The 15,695-nt window shown below is 62.4% G+C and overlaps 1 protein-coding gene across 3 annotated transcripts; it reads left to right on the top strand.

The window, feature by feature from the left end:
• Positions 1-80: 80 nt before the first annotated feature.
• RBCK1 (RANBP2-type and C3HC4-type zinc finger containing 1) lies at positions 81-13,842 on the top strand. 3 transcript variants are annotated; one of them, XM_062203976.1, is made up of 13 exons: positions 81-164; positions 985-1,071; positions 1,687-1,831; positions 6,427-6,520; positions 6,615-6,813; positions 7,413-7,519; positions 7,593-7,766; positions 8,601-8,761; positions 9,314-9,425; positions 10,612-10,791; positions 12,113-12,211; positions 12,514-12,657; positions 13,313-13,842. In XM_062203976.1, the coding sequence occupies exons 2-13, from the start codon at positions 1,050-1,052 to the stop codon at positions 13,391-13,393; spliced, it is 1,518 nt and encodes a 505-aa protein (XP_062059960.1). In that variant the 5' UTR covers positions 81-164; positions 985-1,049; the 3' UTR covers positions 13,394-13,842. The 3 variants fall into 3 exon arrangements, with proteins under 3 accessions (XP_062059960.1, XP_062059962.1, XP_062059963.1); XM_062203978.1 differs by lacking the exon at positions 81-164 and adding an exon at positions 508-531; XM_062203979.1 differs by lacking the exons at positions 81-164; positions 985-1,071; positions 1,687-1,831; positions 6,427-6,520; positions 8,601-8,761.
• Positions 13,843-15,695: the final 1,853 nt, after the last annotated feature.

Genomic DNA, 15,695 nt, shown 5'->3' with positions numbered 1-15,695 from the left:
TTGATTGACATTTCAACCGGCCTGTCGGGTGGCAATGGACGGGAACGGGCTGGGCCGTGGAGAAACAAGGCGCCCAGTGATGCCGGTACCCGGACCCCGAAATAGCAGAGAACTGACTACAGGTGCAGCGATAGGAGGCGACGGCTTCTGGATCCACTCTGCAGGTGCAGCCCGCGGGATCTGCGGAGCCACGGGATGAGCAAAACTAAAAGGGGTGGGATGCTGGGGGCACGCAAAGAAAGGGTTGCCAGCCTTTGCTAAGAGAATGCAAACCTCACCCATGGCCCCGTGGAAAGGCGAGGGTCGCCGCTAGAGGCAGCGTCCGTCCCGGTGAAGAGGGGGCTCCCGGGCTTGGCTGGCCGGTGTGGACAGGTGCGAGCCAGGGCTCACAGAGCGCCCGCCCCGCCCCCGCCGGCCAGGCCCCGCCCCGGCCCCGCCCCCGCCGGCCAGGCCCCGGCCCGGCCCCGCCCCCGCCGGCCAGGCCCCGGCCCCGCCCCCCGCGAAGCCCCAGAGTCGGCGCTCAGCCCCGGGGTACGGGCCGGGGTCGCCTGGGGCCGGGGTCCTGAGCCCCCGGGACCGCTCGGTGGGGCCGGGGACGCCAGGGACGGACAGCCCGGGTGTCTGCGGCCGCCGACCGGGGGTCCAGCTGAGCTGACAACTTTCCGGGCCTGAGCCGGCCCACTTCCGGGGCCGCCGCTTTCACTTTCTCTTCCGCCCAGGCGGCGCCCCTCCCCCTCCGGTTCTGTCAGCGGCGCCTCCGCGAGGGGCCGGGGTCGGGCTGCGGGGAGTAGTGGGGTCCCCGCCGCCCGCACCCCTCTCGCCCGTCGCGGGCTCGCCGCCGCCGCTGCGCTTGCACCGCCCCGGGCGGGGTGCGGCCCTCGACCCCGACTCCCGCCCGGGCCGCCGGGGCTCCCCGAGAGTGTGGGCCGCCCGGAGGCCGCCCGCCGGGCCCTGAGCCGCTCCTGGTCCCCCGCGCTCCCCCAGGTGACCGAAGGCAGCGATTCCCCGGAGCCGCGGCCCCCTGGGGGGGATGGGTGCAGCCGCCCCCGATGGACGAGAAGACCAAGAAAGGTGGGCGCGGCGTGGGGCCTCGGGCGGGACCCTGCCTTGCCTACGCAGAAGGGCCTGGAGAGGGGGCTCCCGCCGGCCCTCGGCCCACCTGCCCCTGCGGTTCCGCCCTTCGGGCCTCGAGGCCCTGGGCCGGCTCTGCTCCGGGAGCGGGGTGGGGGTTCCTGGGGACGACCTCGCCGACCGACCGGGACCGCGGCGTGCTGCCGCTCCTGCCCTCACCCCCTCGCTCCGCCTCCCTTCCTGCTGTGCTGTTAAAGCCCCCAGCCCGGCCTGCGGGCCTCGGGCACCCCCAGCCTGCCAGGCTCAGCCCCGGGCTCCCTCTGCCGGCATTTCTCGCCTGAGGCCTTCCCCCCCTCGCCCCCACCGGCCGCCCTTTCCACCTGCTGCTCCCCCAGCGTTACTCTCCCGAGCCCCTGGAGAGCGAGGGGACAATGGGTCCAAGTGGCCTGGGGTAGGGAGAGTCCAGCAGGCCCCGAGAGAGATGGACCTGGAAGCCGGCTGTCGAGGGATGTGTGGGGGTTCCCAGGGGCAGGGACTGCTGCCCCCCCGTCCCCCTCCCCCACCCGCTCCTGAGAGGACCCCGTGCTAACCTGTGCCTGCTGTGCTGGCCCTCAGCCGAGGAGATGGCGCTGAGCCTGGCCAGGGCAGTGGCCGGCGGCGATGAGCAGGTGGCTGTGAAGTGTGCCACCTGGCTGGCCGAGCAGCGGCTACCCCTGCGCGTGCAGCTGAAGCCTGAGGCCTCCCCCACAAAGGACATCAGGTGAGCAGCGCGTGGCCTGCGTGGCCCAGGCCTCGGCTTCCTGAGCCCGTTGGCAGCTGCACATGCTGGCCTGTAGAAAAGTTACTCTTGGTGGCAGGCGCTGGGGCCAGGAAACCTGGTTTCATTTCATTTTCTTTTCTTGTTCTTCCTTTTCTTTTCATTTCCTTTTCTTTCTCTTAAAAAAAAATTACTTGAAGGGGAGAGTGAGAGGTGGATGGGGAGAGACAGATCTTCCATCTGCGGGTTCCCTCCTCAGGTGACGGCAGTGGCCGGGGCTGGACCAGGCCAAAACCAGGAGCCGGAAGCTCCATCTGCCTCTCCTAAGTGGGTACAGGGGCCTAAGTGCTTTCGCAGCACGTTAGCAGGGAGTGGGATGGGAGTGGAACAGCCAGGACTCGAACCACTGCCCTGATACAGGGTGCTGGCTTTCCTGGCCGCCGCTTAGCTGTGTACCACAGGGCTGGCCTGAGACTTGGTTGGTTTTTTTTTTTAAAGATTTATTTGAGAGGGAGGAGTTAACAGAGAGGTCTTCTATCACAGCCACAGTGATCAGAGCTGGGTCAAGCTGAAGCCAGGAGCTTCCTCTGGGTCTCCCATGTGGGTGCAGGGGCCCAAGCACTTGGGCCATCTGCTGCTTTCCCAGGTGCGTTAGCAGGGATGCTGGCTTGGAAGTAGAACAGCTGGGACTTGAACTGGCACCGCTATGGGATGCTGGTGCACAGGCAGAGGCTTAACCTACTCTGCCGCAGCGACTGCCCCCACCCCCACCCCCACCCCCTGGTTTCAAACCGAGACCCAGGGCAGGGCACCTGCCCTCGGAGCACTTCGATTGTCTCGTAAATTGGGATGATAATGAACTGTCTCGAGGCTGTGAGGACACGCACTGGCATGGCTGGCCTGTGACAGAACAACACCGTGGTGGCCTGGGGCCGGCACTGTTTTGTAGTAGGTTAAGCCTCCGCCTGCAGCACTGGCCTCCCACACGGTGCCAGTTCACATCCCACGCGCTCCACTTCTGATCCAGCTCTCTGCTATGGCCTGGGAAAGTGGCAGAAGATGGCCCAAGTGCTTGGGCCCCTGCACCCACGTGGGAGACCCAGAGAAAGCTCCTGGCTTTGGATTCGCCCAGCTCTAGCTGTTGTGGGCATTTGGGAAGTGGACCAGCAGACGGAAGACCTCTGTCTCCCTCTCTCTCAAATCTTCAAAAAAACAAGCAAACCTGTTGGCAGGCGGTCCGGATGGAGGCTGTGTTCCTCCTTGTCCTCGGAGGCTCAGGCTGCTGCTGCCTTCTGCCATTCATGGTCTTCACTCTGATTCACCTCCTGGTCCAAAGTGGCTGTCCCAGCCCCAGCCATCACACAGAAGGGAAGACTCCCCTGAAGAGCATAACTCGGAAGTCGTACCTGCTTTTCCCTCTCACTTCCTGTGGCTGTGGGCCAGGACTTACTCTTCCTTGGCTGGATGCGGGGCTGTGTGGTGCGGTCGCACATCCCACAGGAGTTCAGAGCAGCTTCTACCAGGGGAGGCAAAGGCGAACACGTTCTGCCGTCTCCACCCTGGGAGACCTGAACCTGATGCTGAAATGCTTAGCACAGTCCTGGCACTGGAGTCACTCGTCGGTGTCGCCGCCTGGGGTTTTTGTCCCCTCCCCGCCTCCTTTTTTTTTTTTTTTTTTTTTTTTAATATTTATTTGAAAGTCAGAATTACACAGAGAGAGGCAGAGAGGTCTTCCGTCTGCTGGTTCACTCCCCAGTTGGCTGCAACGGGCAGAGCTGTGCCGATCTGAAGCCAGGAGCTTTTTCTGGGTCTCCCATGCGGATGCAGGGGCTCAAGGACTTGGGTCATCTTCTTCTGCTTTCCCAGGCCACAGCAGAGAGCTGGACCAGAAGTAGAGCAGCCAGGACTCGAACCGGTGCCCATATGGGATGGTGGCACTGCAGACAGTGGCTTTCCCTGTTATACCACAGCGCTGGCCCCTTCCCTGCCTTTTTTATAAGCTATGTAATAGCAGTAGTTTTAGTTTCTGATTCTCAGTTCTCCATATGGAGAATTTGATTTTTTTCCACATTCTATGGAGGTCAGACTCACGTCCATACAACTCAGCCATTTCGGGCATACCGTTCAGTAACCTCTTTCAGTTTACTCAAAGCTGAGCGCCGGGCACCACGATCACTTTTGGAGCCTTTTCATCCTCCCAGAAGGAAATGGTGCACTCGGTTACTCCGGTCCCTCCCCTCTCCCCAGGCCCCAGCCCCAGGGAACCACGCACCTGCCTCATACCTCTAGGGGTTTGCCAGCTCTGAGATTTCACACAAGAGGAATTGGGACGTGTGGCCCTTTTGGGTCTGGCTTCTTTTTACTGTGCATCAAGTTTTCTAGATTGATTCATATGTTGCATACATCATCTTAAAAAGTAAATGGATTTTAAAATCTATGTATTTTCATGGTATTTGAAAAATCTTCCATCCCTAATTCATTCCCCTAACGCCCACCACAGCCAGGGCTGGACCCGGCTGAAGTCAGGAGCCAGGAACTCCATCTGGTCTCCCAGACGGGTATCAGGGGCCACGTTCTCGAACCATCACCGCTGCCTCCCAGGGTGCTCATTAGCAGGAAGCTGGCATCCAAAGCAGAGCCGGAGCTTGAACCCACGCTCTCCCGCATAGGATGCTGGTGTCCCGAGCTCGGCCTGCTCACACAGAGCTTCGTTCTGAATAATCGTCCCGGGACCTGTGCTGCGTTAAGCTGCTGCCTGCAGTGCCGGCTCCTCCACTTCCAATCCAGCTCCCTGCTAGAATGCCTGGGAGGGCAGTGGAAGAGGGCCCACGTGCTTGGGCCCCTGCACCTGCATGGGAGACGGGGAAGAAGCCCCTGGCTTCTGTCTGGCCCAGCCCAGGCAGTTGTGGTCATCTGGGGAGTAAACCAGCAGATGGAAGATCTCTGTCTCTCTTTTCCTGTCTGTAACTTTTTCAAACAATTAAATTAAATATTTAACAAATTGCCTATTGGCAACTTTTGAAAAAAATCATCTGTTGTGTGGACACTGTATTTTCATTCTCAATTCATCAGTTGATGGACATGTGGGTTGTTCTGTTATGAATGATGTTGCCATGAACATTTGTGTCCACGTTTTCACATGGACATGTTTTTATCTTAAGTGGAATTCCTGGACCATATGGTGACTGTTTAACCATTTGAAGAGCTGTCAGATTGTTTTTCAAAGTGGTTGCACTGGGACTGGAGTTGTGACATAGCAGGTAAAGCCACTGCCTAAAGTGCCAGCATCCCATATGGGCGCTGGTTCAAGACCTGGCTGCTCCACTTCCAATCCAGTTCCTGCTATTGACCTGGGAAAGCAGCAGCAGATAGTCCAAGTGCTTGGGCCCCTGCATCCACGTGGGAGACCCAGATGAAGCTCCTGGCCGTTGCAGCCATCTGGCGAGTGGTCCAGGGGGTGAAAGATCTCTGTCTCCCCCTCTCTGTAACTCTCACTTTCAAGTAAATTTTAAAGACAACAAAGTGGCTGCACCATTTTATATTCCCACTGGGAGTGTGTTCAGGGCGCCAGCTTCTCCAGACCCTCTCCAGCACTTCTTGTCTTTGACTAGAGTCCTCTGAGTCTGGAGTGGTAGCTTATTTTGTGTGTGTGTGTGTGTGTGTTTTAAAGATTCATTTATTTGAAAGGCAGAGCAACAGATTTTCCATGTGCTGGAGGGCTCCCCAAATGCCGGTAACAGCCAAGGCTGGGCCAGACCGAAGCCAGGAGCCGGAAACCCCGTCTGGGTTGCCCACGTGGGTGGCAGGGGCCCCAATACTTGGGCCATTACCTGCTGCCTCCCAGGGAGTAGATTAGCAGGATGCTGGATCGGAAGTGGAGTAGCCAGGGCTCGAACCAGGCACTCCAAGAGGGCTGTGGCGGGGATGCGATGTATCCAGCAGGGATTTAACTGCTGTGTCCCAGGCCTGGGCCAGCAGTCACTTTTTAATGTCGAAAACCTCCTCATTCCCCAGTTGCTTCCGGTCTGTTCTTTATTGGAAGCAGTGTTTTCCCAGCCTTTCTGAAGGAACCAGCTAGGCTTTGCTGCTCTGCACCCTAAATCATCTTTATCTTAGCTCTTCCTCTCCTGCTCTTCACCTGCCTGAAGTGTTGGCGGATCTTTGAGGAAGTTGGTGTTAGACCACTTCCGCTGTCTCCGTGGAGTCCGCCCTCCAGCAGTCATCGCCTGCTTTCTTGGGTGGAGACCCCAGCACCTATCTGCGCCCCATGTTCTTAGCTGTAGAAAGGGGGGTGTGCAGCAGTGCCACCTGCCTCTGGGGGTTCGTTGCAAGGACTGAGTTAATGTTAAGTGCGAGGAATACTCCTGGCCGTAGACAACTGGGCCTGGGGGTGTGGCTGCGGTGTGGGGGAGGAGGTAGTGCGGGGTGCCGCAGGGTTTGGCTTGTCCCAACAGCAGTGGGGAGCCAGTGAGGGGGGTAAGCTGTAGAATTTAACACAGGAGGGGTTCAGGGGCGTGGGAATCCAGGGCAGCCCCTCCCCAGACTGAAGCCCACGTGCAAGCAAGGACTCCTGTGCAGCCTTGCCCTCCCTCCCCCAGGCTGTGGGTGAGCGTGGAGGATGCGCAGATGCACACGGTCACCATCTGGCTCACGGTGCGCCCCGACATGACGGTGGCTTCCCTCAAGGACATGGTGAGTGTGGTGCCATCGGCCTGTCCTCCGCCCCGGCCCCCCCCTCCCGCGCCTCCGCCCTCCCCGCCACTGCCCTCTGTCGGTGCCCCGCCAGGTGTTCCTGGACTATGGCTTCCCACCCGTCCTGCAGCAGTGGGTGATCGGGCAGCGGCTGGCCCGAGACCAGGAGACCCTGCACTCGCATGGGGTGCGGCGGAACGGGGACTGCGCCTACCTGTACCTGCTGTCGGCCCGCAACACCTCGCTCAACCCTCAGGAGCTGCACCGCCAGCGGCAGCTGCGGATGCTGGAAGGTGAGGTCCTGCCCCAGCCGCGGGGCGCACCAGACCCAGAGGACCCCGTCCTCAGTGGGGAGACGCCCACCGGGAGCACTGCACCGGACCCTCTGAGGGCAGCTGGCGTGGGAGGGGCCAAAAACCTGGACTATAAACCCTGTGACGCTTTGCCATGGACTCCCTCGGTGTGAACGTTTCCTTCATGAGAAACGTCCGCTCCTGTTGCCACGACCGCGCCCCGGTCCCGCAGGTCGGCTCGGATGCGGTTACCCTGCCTGTAGAGCTCACTGGGCTCTGCCAGCCGGCCTGCTGCTGTCCTTCACCACCAAAGACGTGGAATTCGGCTGTGGGGCGTGGCTCCGTCCCTGTGGTCCCCATCGGCTACGGGCCTCCCGGCTCTGCCTTGACGCAGGGCGTCCGTGTCCCATGTTTCTGAGTCAGGACTGCCCCCTACCCCCAGGCCCATCGGAGGTGCAGGACGCTGTGACGCAGGGTGTTATGGGAGGAGCAGGGCCCTGACCCCAGCAGGCTAGGCCTGGGGACTTAGGGAGGAGGGAGGCCTGCAGGCTGGCTGGGAGCGGGCCACATGGAGCTGCTACCCTTCGCCTTGTCTGCAGATCTGGGCTTCAAGGACCTCACGCTGCAGTCAAGGGGCCCCCTGGAGCCGGCCTCCCCGAAGCCTGCAGCCCCCCAGGAGCCAGATGCGGTCCCCGAGCCCCCACCGGTAAGCTGCCTCCGTGGCCCTCCTCCCTGGCCCGCACCCCGCCCTGTCTGGCTCACGTTCCCTGTGCCCCCAGGTGGGCTGGCAGTGCCCAGGGTGTACCTTCATCAACAAGCCCACGCGGCCTGGCTGTGAGATGTGCTGCCGTGCGCGGCCTGAGGCCTACCAGGTCCCTGCCTCGTACCAGCCGGATGAGGAGGAGCGAGCGCGCCTGGCGGGCGAGGAGGAGGGGCTGCGCCAGTACCAGCAGGTGGGCACGGGAGCCCTGGAACGGGCACCTGCACCCCGGGCTGGGGAGGGAGGCGCCCGCGCACTGCCGCTCTCCCGTCCGCCTTGCCTGCTCCTGTCGCCGCTGTGACCCTGCACTGGACTGTGGGCATGTTCTCGGTCACCTCTGGCTGAGGCCCACTCCCTGGCTGTGACACGGCCCCACCTTTGTGTGGGCTGCAGCTCCCCTCGCTTTGACACACACTCCCCCGTGTAGGTAGACGCATCTCTGGCCATGTCCCTGGCATGCCTCAGCCTAGACCTCATCCCCATCTACCTGTGACCTGGCTCCCGCTGTACCCGCATGACCTCACCCTGACCTCCTACTCCTGACCCCACCCTCCCTCATCCCATCCCCCTCCCCTCCAGCATGACCCACTCCTGCCTTCCTGGGACCTGGCCCTGACTTCTCCCTACCTGGGACCTGCCCTATGGTGGCACTGGCAGACCGCATCGGGCCAGCTCCCGTGCCTGCCCTCCCTGTGGACACGGGCTCTCCCAGCTGTACCCACCGTGACCACTCCGCGGCACACCCGCAGCCTCGCTCTGCTCTCTGGCTTCGCCACCTCACCGTTCCCCCGCTCTCCCCTGGGCGCAGCCCTGCCCCACCTCCTTGGCCGCCGGCTCAGCCTGACCCCTTCCTGTCACCACCACCGACTCTCGCGGGCTCTGATCCCGTCTGGCCCCCTGCCGTCTCCTGTCTCTTGGTGTCTCCACCTCCTTCCCGGCCCGCTCCCAGCCCCACTCCCACCTCCTGGCCAGTCCCAGCCCCGCTCAGGCGCCCTGACCCCGGGCCTGGCCCCGCCCCTGTCCCCAGCGGAAGCAGCAGCAGCAGGAGGGGAACTACCTGCAGCACGTCCAGCTGGAGCAGAGGAGCCTGGTGCTGAGCGCTGAGCCCGCCGAGTGCCCCGTGTGCTACTCGGTGCTGGGGCCCGGCGAGGCCGTGGTGCTGCGGGAGTGTCTGCACGCCTTCTGCAGGTGCGCCCACCCCGGCACACAGGGCTGCGTGTGGGGGGGCCCTGCGCTCTTACAGCTCCTTGGGCGCCCACAGAAACCCGGAGGAGGTACCCTCTGTCTCCCCATTTTACATGAGATAGGTTCAGATAACCCCAGGCCACACAGCTCCTAGAGGAGCCCGGAGAGGATGCTGGGTACTCTGGCTCCCTTTCCCACTGAGCTTTGGGAGCGGGCAGGCCGACGCTCTCTGAGGCCACTGCCCTGGCCCCCCACCCCACGCGGAGGGAGTGTGTATGTCCATCCGCCACAGCAGACTGGAGAGCCCTGGCTGCCGGGCCCGCCGCCTCCCTGGGGCTGACGTGGGTCGGCTGTCACCGATGTGCAGGGATTCTAGCACAGGCCATGGGGCCCACCTGGGAGGCAGCCCTGGAGCAGAGGGGTCCTCTGGCCAGAGCAGGAGGACCCGGGGAGGGGCGTGGCTGCCAGGCTGCGAGCCTGGCAAGGGGAGGGGGGAGAGTTGCGGAGAAGCCCGCCAAGTCCAGGTCTCACGCCCTCCCTCCCTCTGCTCCACAGGGAGTGCCTGCAGGGCACCATCCGCAACAGCCAGGAGGCCGAGGTCTCCTGCCCCTTCATTGACAGCACCTACTCGTGCCCGGGCAAGCTGCTGGAGAGGGAGATCCGGGCGGTACGGCAGGCCTGGGGCCCTACGTCTCGCTCCGCTGGGGGGACGAGGGGCGGGTGGCTTCCTCCCTGTGGGGCCGGGGCCCCAGGCAGGACCAGCCTGGAGGGAAGCCGTCCTTGTGGACCGGGACCGGGGCGGGGGTGCGCTGCAGCCCGATCCTGGCCCTGTGACCGGGAGTCGGACCCCTGCCCTCTGTGCAGCGTCTTACCACCTGCCTTTCTGTTTCAAGAGTTGTGCGATGGCAGTGAGGGGCGTGCAGCAGGAACCCAGAGCTGAGTGACACGGGAAGGCCCTTGTAGCAGCTTTTGCTGGGCAGCAGTGTCGCTCGCGGTGGCTTAGGACAGCAGCTGCCTGCTCGGCCCACGAAGCTGCAGGGCGGCCCTTTGGTTGGGCTTAGCTGGCAGGTCGCGTGGCGGCCTGGTTTAGGGTGGTCTCGGCTGCCGTGGTCTCTCATGCACTTGCTCCCGTGCTGGTCGCAGGGGCCCCAGCTTGGCTATAGGGGAGCCCCTGTGCTTCCCACCTGCTGCCCCCAGGTAGATGCGACCTTCTTCCTGGCTACAGCAAGTCACACCTCGAGGCCAGCATCCGGATGGGAGGGCCCTGCCCAGGGTGTGGACTCAGGGCCACATGGACCAGGATCTGCCAGTGCCTGGCGTGTCCGTGCTCCGCGGTTACCTGCGGTCGGGGTCGCTGCCTGGCTGCCCGTGGCAAAGTCCCCGCTGAGGGGACAGGCGTCAGTGGCTGGAGCTCACACTCGGGGCTTCCGAGTGCGGAGAGGGCAGAGGGTAGCAGAGCGATGCAGGAGTGGAGGCCTGTGTTTAAGGTTTGTTTGAGAGGCAGAGCAACAGAGATCTCCATCTACTGGGCCACTTTCCAAGTACTCACAACAGGCAGGTATGGGCCAGGGAAAAGCCAGGACCTTCTAGGTCTCCCACATGGGTGCAGGGGCCCGAGCACTCAGCTCATCTGCTCTGCTTTCCCAGGCCACAGCAGGGAGCTGGATTGGAAGCGGAGCGGCTGGGGTGCAAACGGGCGCCCCCTCTTGAGTGGACTGTTTGACTCGAAGGGTTAGGTTAGGTCAAGAGCAGAGCCTGGGACTTGGCTGGGGGTGTCCGGGAGGACGCTTGGCGCAGAGGGCCGTAGGTCAGGTGCTGGGAACCCCGAGTGACGAGGCTGCGATGTGTCCCAGCTCCTGTCCCCCGAGGACTACCAGCGCTTTCTGGACTTGAGCGTCTCCATCGCCGAGAACCGCAGTGCCTTCAGCTACCACTGCAAGACCCCAGACTGCAAGGGCTGGTGCTTCTTCGAGGACGACGTCAACGAGTTCACCTGCCCCGTGTGTTTCCACGTCAACTGCCTGCTCTGCAAGGTAGGGGCGAGACCCCCTGCTCACTGCTTGGTGCCTGCTGTCCTCGCGGAGCTGTGCCACTCACTGCCTGGTCACCGCTTAGAGCTGCGTGGTAGCCGGAGCCTGGCTTGGGCCTGAACCACGTCCCAGCCCTGGCCTCACACACAGCCTCAACCCTGGGCCGAGCGCAGCTCTGGCCCCAGTGCTAGGCTGTGCCTCAATCCCAGGCTCAGTGCCGACCCACCGAAGTCCCAAACCTCGCCACGCACCAGGCCTGACCCTGATGTGAACCGGGCCTCTATAGCAAAATCCTCCTGTTCCCGTGCCGAGTCTGGTCCCTGGCTTCTGACCGGACCTTGGTCTCAGTCCCAGCCCAGACCCCAAGGCTGGCTCCAGGCTGAGGCTCGACCCTTGTCCTGAAGTGAGCTGTGCCCCACCCCCCCAGCCAGACTGAGCCCTGCCGGATTCTCCTCCCAGGCAGCTCTCTGTCCCAGCCACCTCAAAAGTTGGCCGTCGAGGTGAGGAGCAGGCGGGCAGTTTGGGTATCCGGGTAGTCTCAGCCGAGCAGGTGTAGTCCCTGAGCCCCGGAGCCTAAGGCCTGGGGCTCAGGGGGAGCTGCCCTGGGGGGTCTCTGCTGGGCCGGACTTCAGAGGTACAGAGTCTCACCCTGGGTGATGACCTTGGCTCCACCTCCCCAGCCTTAGTGTCCTCTTCTGTAAAGTGGGTGTGTGGACAGGAAGCGAAGCCGTCACTGACGGTATTAGAGGCCTCGAGTCCACGGGGCCGGTATTGTGTGCAGTGGGTTAAGCCACCACCTGCAGTGCCGGAAGCCCCTGTGGGTGCTGGTTCGCATCCCGGCTGCTCCATTTCCAGTCCAGCCCCCTGCTTATGTGCCATTTGCGGCCATTCGGGGAGTGAACTAGTGGACTGAAGGCTTCTCTCTGTCCCTCTGTAACTTCCAGATAATAAGTCAGTCTTAAAAAAAAGTGTGTGTGGGGTGGGCGGGGCGCAGAGAGATTTTTCCATTGCTGGTTCACTCTCCAAATGGCTGCAATGGCCAGGGCTGGGCCAGGCCCAAGCCAGGAGCCTAGAACTCCACCCAGGTCTCCCACATGAGTGGCAGGGCCCAATGAACCTGGGCTATCACTCGCTGCCTCCCAGGGAGTGAATTAGTCAACTAGCAGGGAGCTGGATTGGCAGTGGAGCAGCCGGGGTGTGGACCGGTGCTCACAGGGGTGCTGGCATTGCAGGCTGTGGTTGAACCTGTTGGGCCTGACGCCAGGCCCTCTGCTGCTGCTTCAATCCCCTGGGGACCTTTCACCTCTGCCCTTTGCCCCCGCAGGCCATCCACGAGCACATGAACTGCAGGGAGTACCAGGACGACCTGGCCCTGCGGGCGCAGAATGACGTGGCTGCCCGGCAGACGACAGAGATGCTGAGGGTGAGGCTGGGCAGGGCTGAGGGACGCGAGCCCTGGGGGCTTCCCGGGCTGGGCTTGCTCAGCCTGCAGGCTTGGCCCTCTCTGGCTGTCACTCCCACCCAGGGAAAGGCCAAGTGGGCGGGTGGTGAGCAGCAGAAAGAGCCTCTGGCAGAGGCCGGGGCCCACGGGGACCTAGGAGCCTAGGAGCGGCAGCCCAGGGGAGGACTTCAGGGCTCCGGGGCGGGGGCGGGGGCGGGGGCAGGGGCAGGGGCAGGGTGAGGCGGGCGGCGGCTCCAGCTCAGCGCCTGCTCCGCTCGCTCCAGCTGATGCTGCAGCAGGGGGAGGCCATGCACTGCCCGCAGTGCCAGATCGTGGTGCAGAAGAAGGACGGCTGCGACTGGATCCGCTGCACCGTCTGCCACACCGAGATCTGCTGGGTCACCAAGGGCCCGCGCTGGGGCCCCGGGGTGAGTGCTGGGGAGAGGGCTGCAGGGGCTGGGGAGGGCGCCATTCTGGAGGAGGACTTGAGCCCCCCAGGGGCCCACTCCAGCACCCCCCTCAAGGTCACAATGTTCTTCATGTCTTTCCGTGGCTGAAAAACTGCCGCCCAGAGACGAGCAGGGCCGTGTGACAGTGAAACCTGTGCAGCGCCCACAGCTCGGCATCCATCGGCCTGTAGGCGCTGACGGCTGTTCCCCCGTAGATCTCGGGACCAGGTGGCCTCCGGGGCTAGGATGCTGGCCCCGTATGAGGGTGCAGCAAGCAAGGGCTCCATGTGGAGCTGAGGGGTTGGCCCCTGGCTCTGGCACATGCTGGCTGTCAGTCACCTGTTCTGTGAAATGGGGATGACAGAATCCAGAGTGCCTGCTGCGGGGCTGTCAGCGCCAGGGCTGTGGTTACCGTAGGTGGAGCTGAGCCGCCCTCCTGCCTGCCAGGATGGCAGAGAACACAGGGCCTTTCCCTGCCTGGCTCCAGCGCAGCCCCGGAGAGGGGTTCACCACTGCTTCCTGGGGGTGGCTGAGGCTCCGAGCTGCTCTGGACAGATGACTGGCAGGGCCAAGGCCCCCACAGCGGGGCTGTCCTCTTGGCCCTGAAATTCTCTTCATTTCCTGTCTTCTCCAGGGCCCAGGGGACACCAGCGGAGGCTGCCGCTGCCGGATGAACGGAGTTCCTTGCCACCCAAGCTGTCAGAACTGCCACTGAGCCTCAGGGCCGAATCTCCTCGCCCGCCCGGCCCCGGCTTTCAAGGCTGGGGTGGGTCGGGGGAGGCTCGGATTTCTTGCCTGGGAGGTGCCCTGCAGAGGCCAAGGCTCGTGAGCTGTGTGGGCAGCCTTGTCTGGCTGCCATCTGTGGCCATGTGCCCTGTGCCTTTGCCCTCCCCTGGGACTTGCCAATCACGGCCCTCAGCTGTCTGCAGCTCCCTGGCCGGAGGCCTTGCTGGGGGAGCCTCCTGTGACTCCATACTGCTCCCCAAGCCCCGTCCCTCTGTCGGCTCTCTGGAGATGGCTTGCTCTGATTTCGCTGTGGGAGGCCTAGGGCCTCTGAGAACTGCTGCTAACCTGTGCTGGGCCAGGAGGGCGGCGGGGTGGGCCTGAAGCTTAGCCTGGGTCTCCCTCCTGCCCCCACAAGCTGATTAAAGTGGTTTTCCAGGAACGGGGGAGTGATGTCACTGAGGGGTGACTGTCATGGGCTGGGACTCTGCACCGGTAGGATCCCAAGTGCTCCGAGAACGCCACCAGGAGAGTGATGTCGCCCCTCTGATAGGCTGTGGCTGAGCTCTGGGATTTCGTACAGACGAGGGCCAAGGAGGCTTCTGGGCCAGCACGAGTCTGGCCATGCAGAGTCTGCAGGTCAGCATGGGCTTGGCGGGAGGGACAGGCGCTACCTGGGACGGGCAGTCTCACAGTGCCCTCTGGACTTCTGGGTGGGCATCCAGGGTTGGCGGCCTAAGACCGCTTGGGACCAGATGAAGCTGTGGCCACTGGGGTGATGCTGACCATCCTGACAGCTCAGGCAAGGCAGCCATTACTGCTTCCACAGTGTTCTGACCCACTCTGCTGGGCAGACGTGTGAAACCCGGTGCTTAGATGTCCACAAACCTGTTCTGGTCTTCCTTTCAGTCCCCGCAGATCACGGGGGCCCAAGTGCAGGGCCAGCTGAGGTGTTCATCTGTCAATTAATATTCACGAGGGGCCAGTGCTGTGGCACAGTGGGTTAAGCCACCACCCACGTCAGGACACCAGTTTGAGTCAAGCTGCTTTGTTGTTTGCTTCTGCCTCTCTGTAACTCTGCATTTCAGAGAGGTCTTCCATCTGCTGGTTCACTCCCCCGATGGCTGTGACAGCTGGAGCAGAGCTGATCGGAAGCCAGGAGCTTCTTCCGGGTCTCCCATGCAGGTGCAGGGGCCCAAGCACTTGGGCCATCTTCTACTGCTTTCCCAGGCCACAGCAGAGAGCTGGATTGGAAGTGGAGGAGGGGCTGGTGCTGTGGCGTAGCGGGTAAAGTTGCTGCCTGCTGTGCCAGCATCCCATAGGGGCACCGGTTCAAGTCTTGGCTGCTCCACTTCCGATCCAGCTCTCTGCTATGGCCTGGGAAAGCAGTGGAAGATGGCCCAAGTGCTTGGGCCCCTGCACCCACCTGGGAGACCCGGAAGAAGCTCCTGGCTTTGGATTGGTGCAGCTGTTGTGGCCAGTTGGGGAACGAATCAGCAGATGGAAGAACTCTCTGCCTCTCCTTCTCTTTCAATAAATCTTAAAAAGCAGTCAAGACTCAAGCCAGTGCCCACATGGGCTGCTGGTACTGCAGGTGGCAGCTTTACCTGCTACACCACAGGGTAGGCCCCCTGCTCTGCTTTTTCCTTTGAGATTTATTTATTTGAAAGAGTTAGAGGAGGAGAGGCAGAAAGGAAGAGGTCTTCCATCTGCTGGTTCACTCCCCAAATGGCCGGAGCTGTACCAATTCGGAGCCAGGAGCTTCTTCCGGGTCTCCCACGTGGGGGCAGGGCCCATCTTCCACTGCTTTCCCAGGCCATAGTAGAGAGCTGGATTGGAAGTGGAGCAGCTGGGACTTGAACCGGCGCCCACATGGGATGCCGGCACTGCAGGCAGCAGCTTTATCCGCTATGCCACAGTGCTGGCCCCCTGCTCTGCTTTCAATATAGCTCCCTGCTAATATGCACCTGATGGCCCAAGTTCTTGGACCCCTGCCACTTGGGAGACCAGGATGGAGTTCCTGCTGGCTCCTGCCCTCAGCCTGGCCCAGCCCTGCCTGTTGGGCCATTTGGGGAGTAAACCAGCAGGTGGAAGGTACCCCCATCTCTCCCTCTTTGTCATACTGCCTTTCAAGTAGTATTTTTAAATGTTTTAAGTTCCCAAGGACTGAAGCACCACTACACGAGTATAACTTCTGTCTGTCAGACATTTTCACAAGTGCCATGTCATCTGACCCTTCTCGTGGGATGCGCCTACTTTACTGTTGAGGACAATGAGCTCAGAGGCGGTGAGCT

The sequence above is a fragment of the Lepus europaeus genome, chromosome 10 (genome assembly GCF_033115175.1).
Source record: "Lepus europaeus isolate LE1 chromosome 10, mLepTim1.pri, whole genome shotgun sequence".
NCBI classification, from domain to species: Eukaryota; Metazoa; Chordata; class Mammalia; order Lagomorpha; family Leporidae; genus Lepus; species Lepus europaeus.
This window is presented reverse-complemented; position numbering and strand designations above follow the sequence as displayed.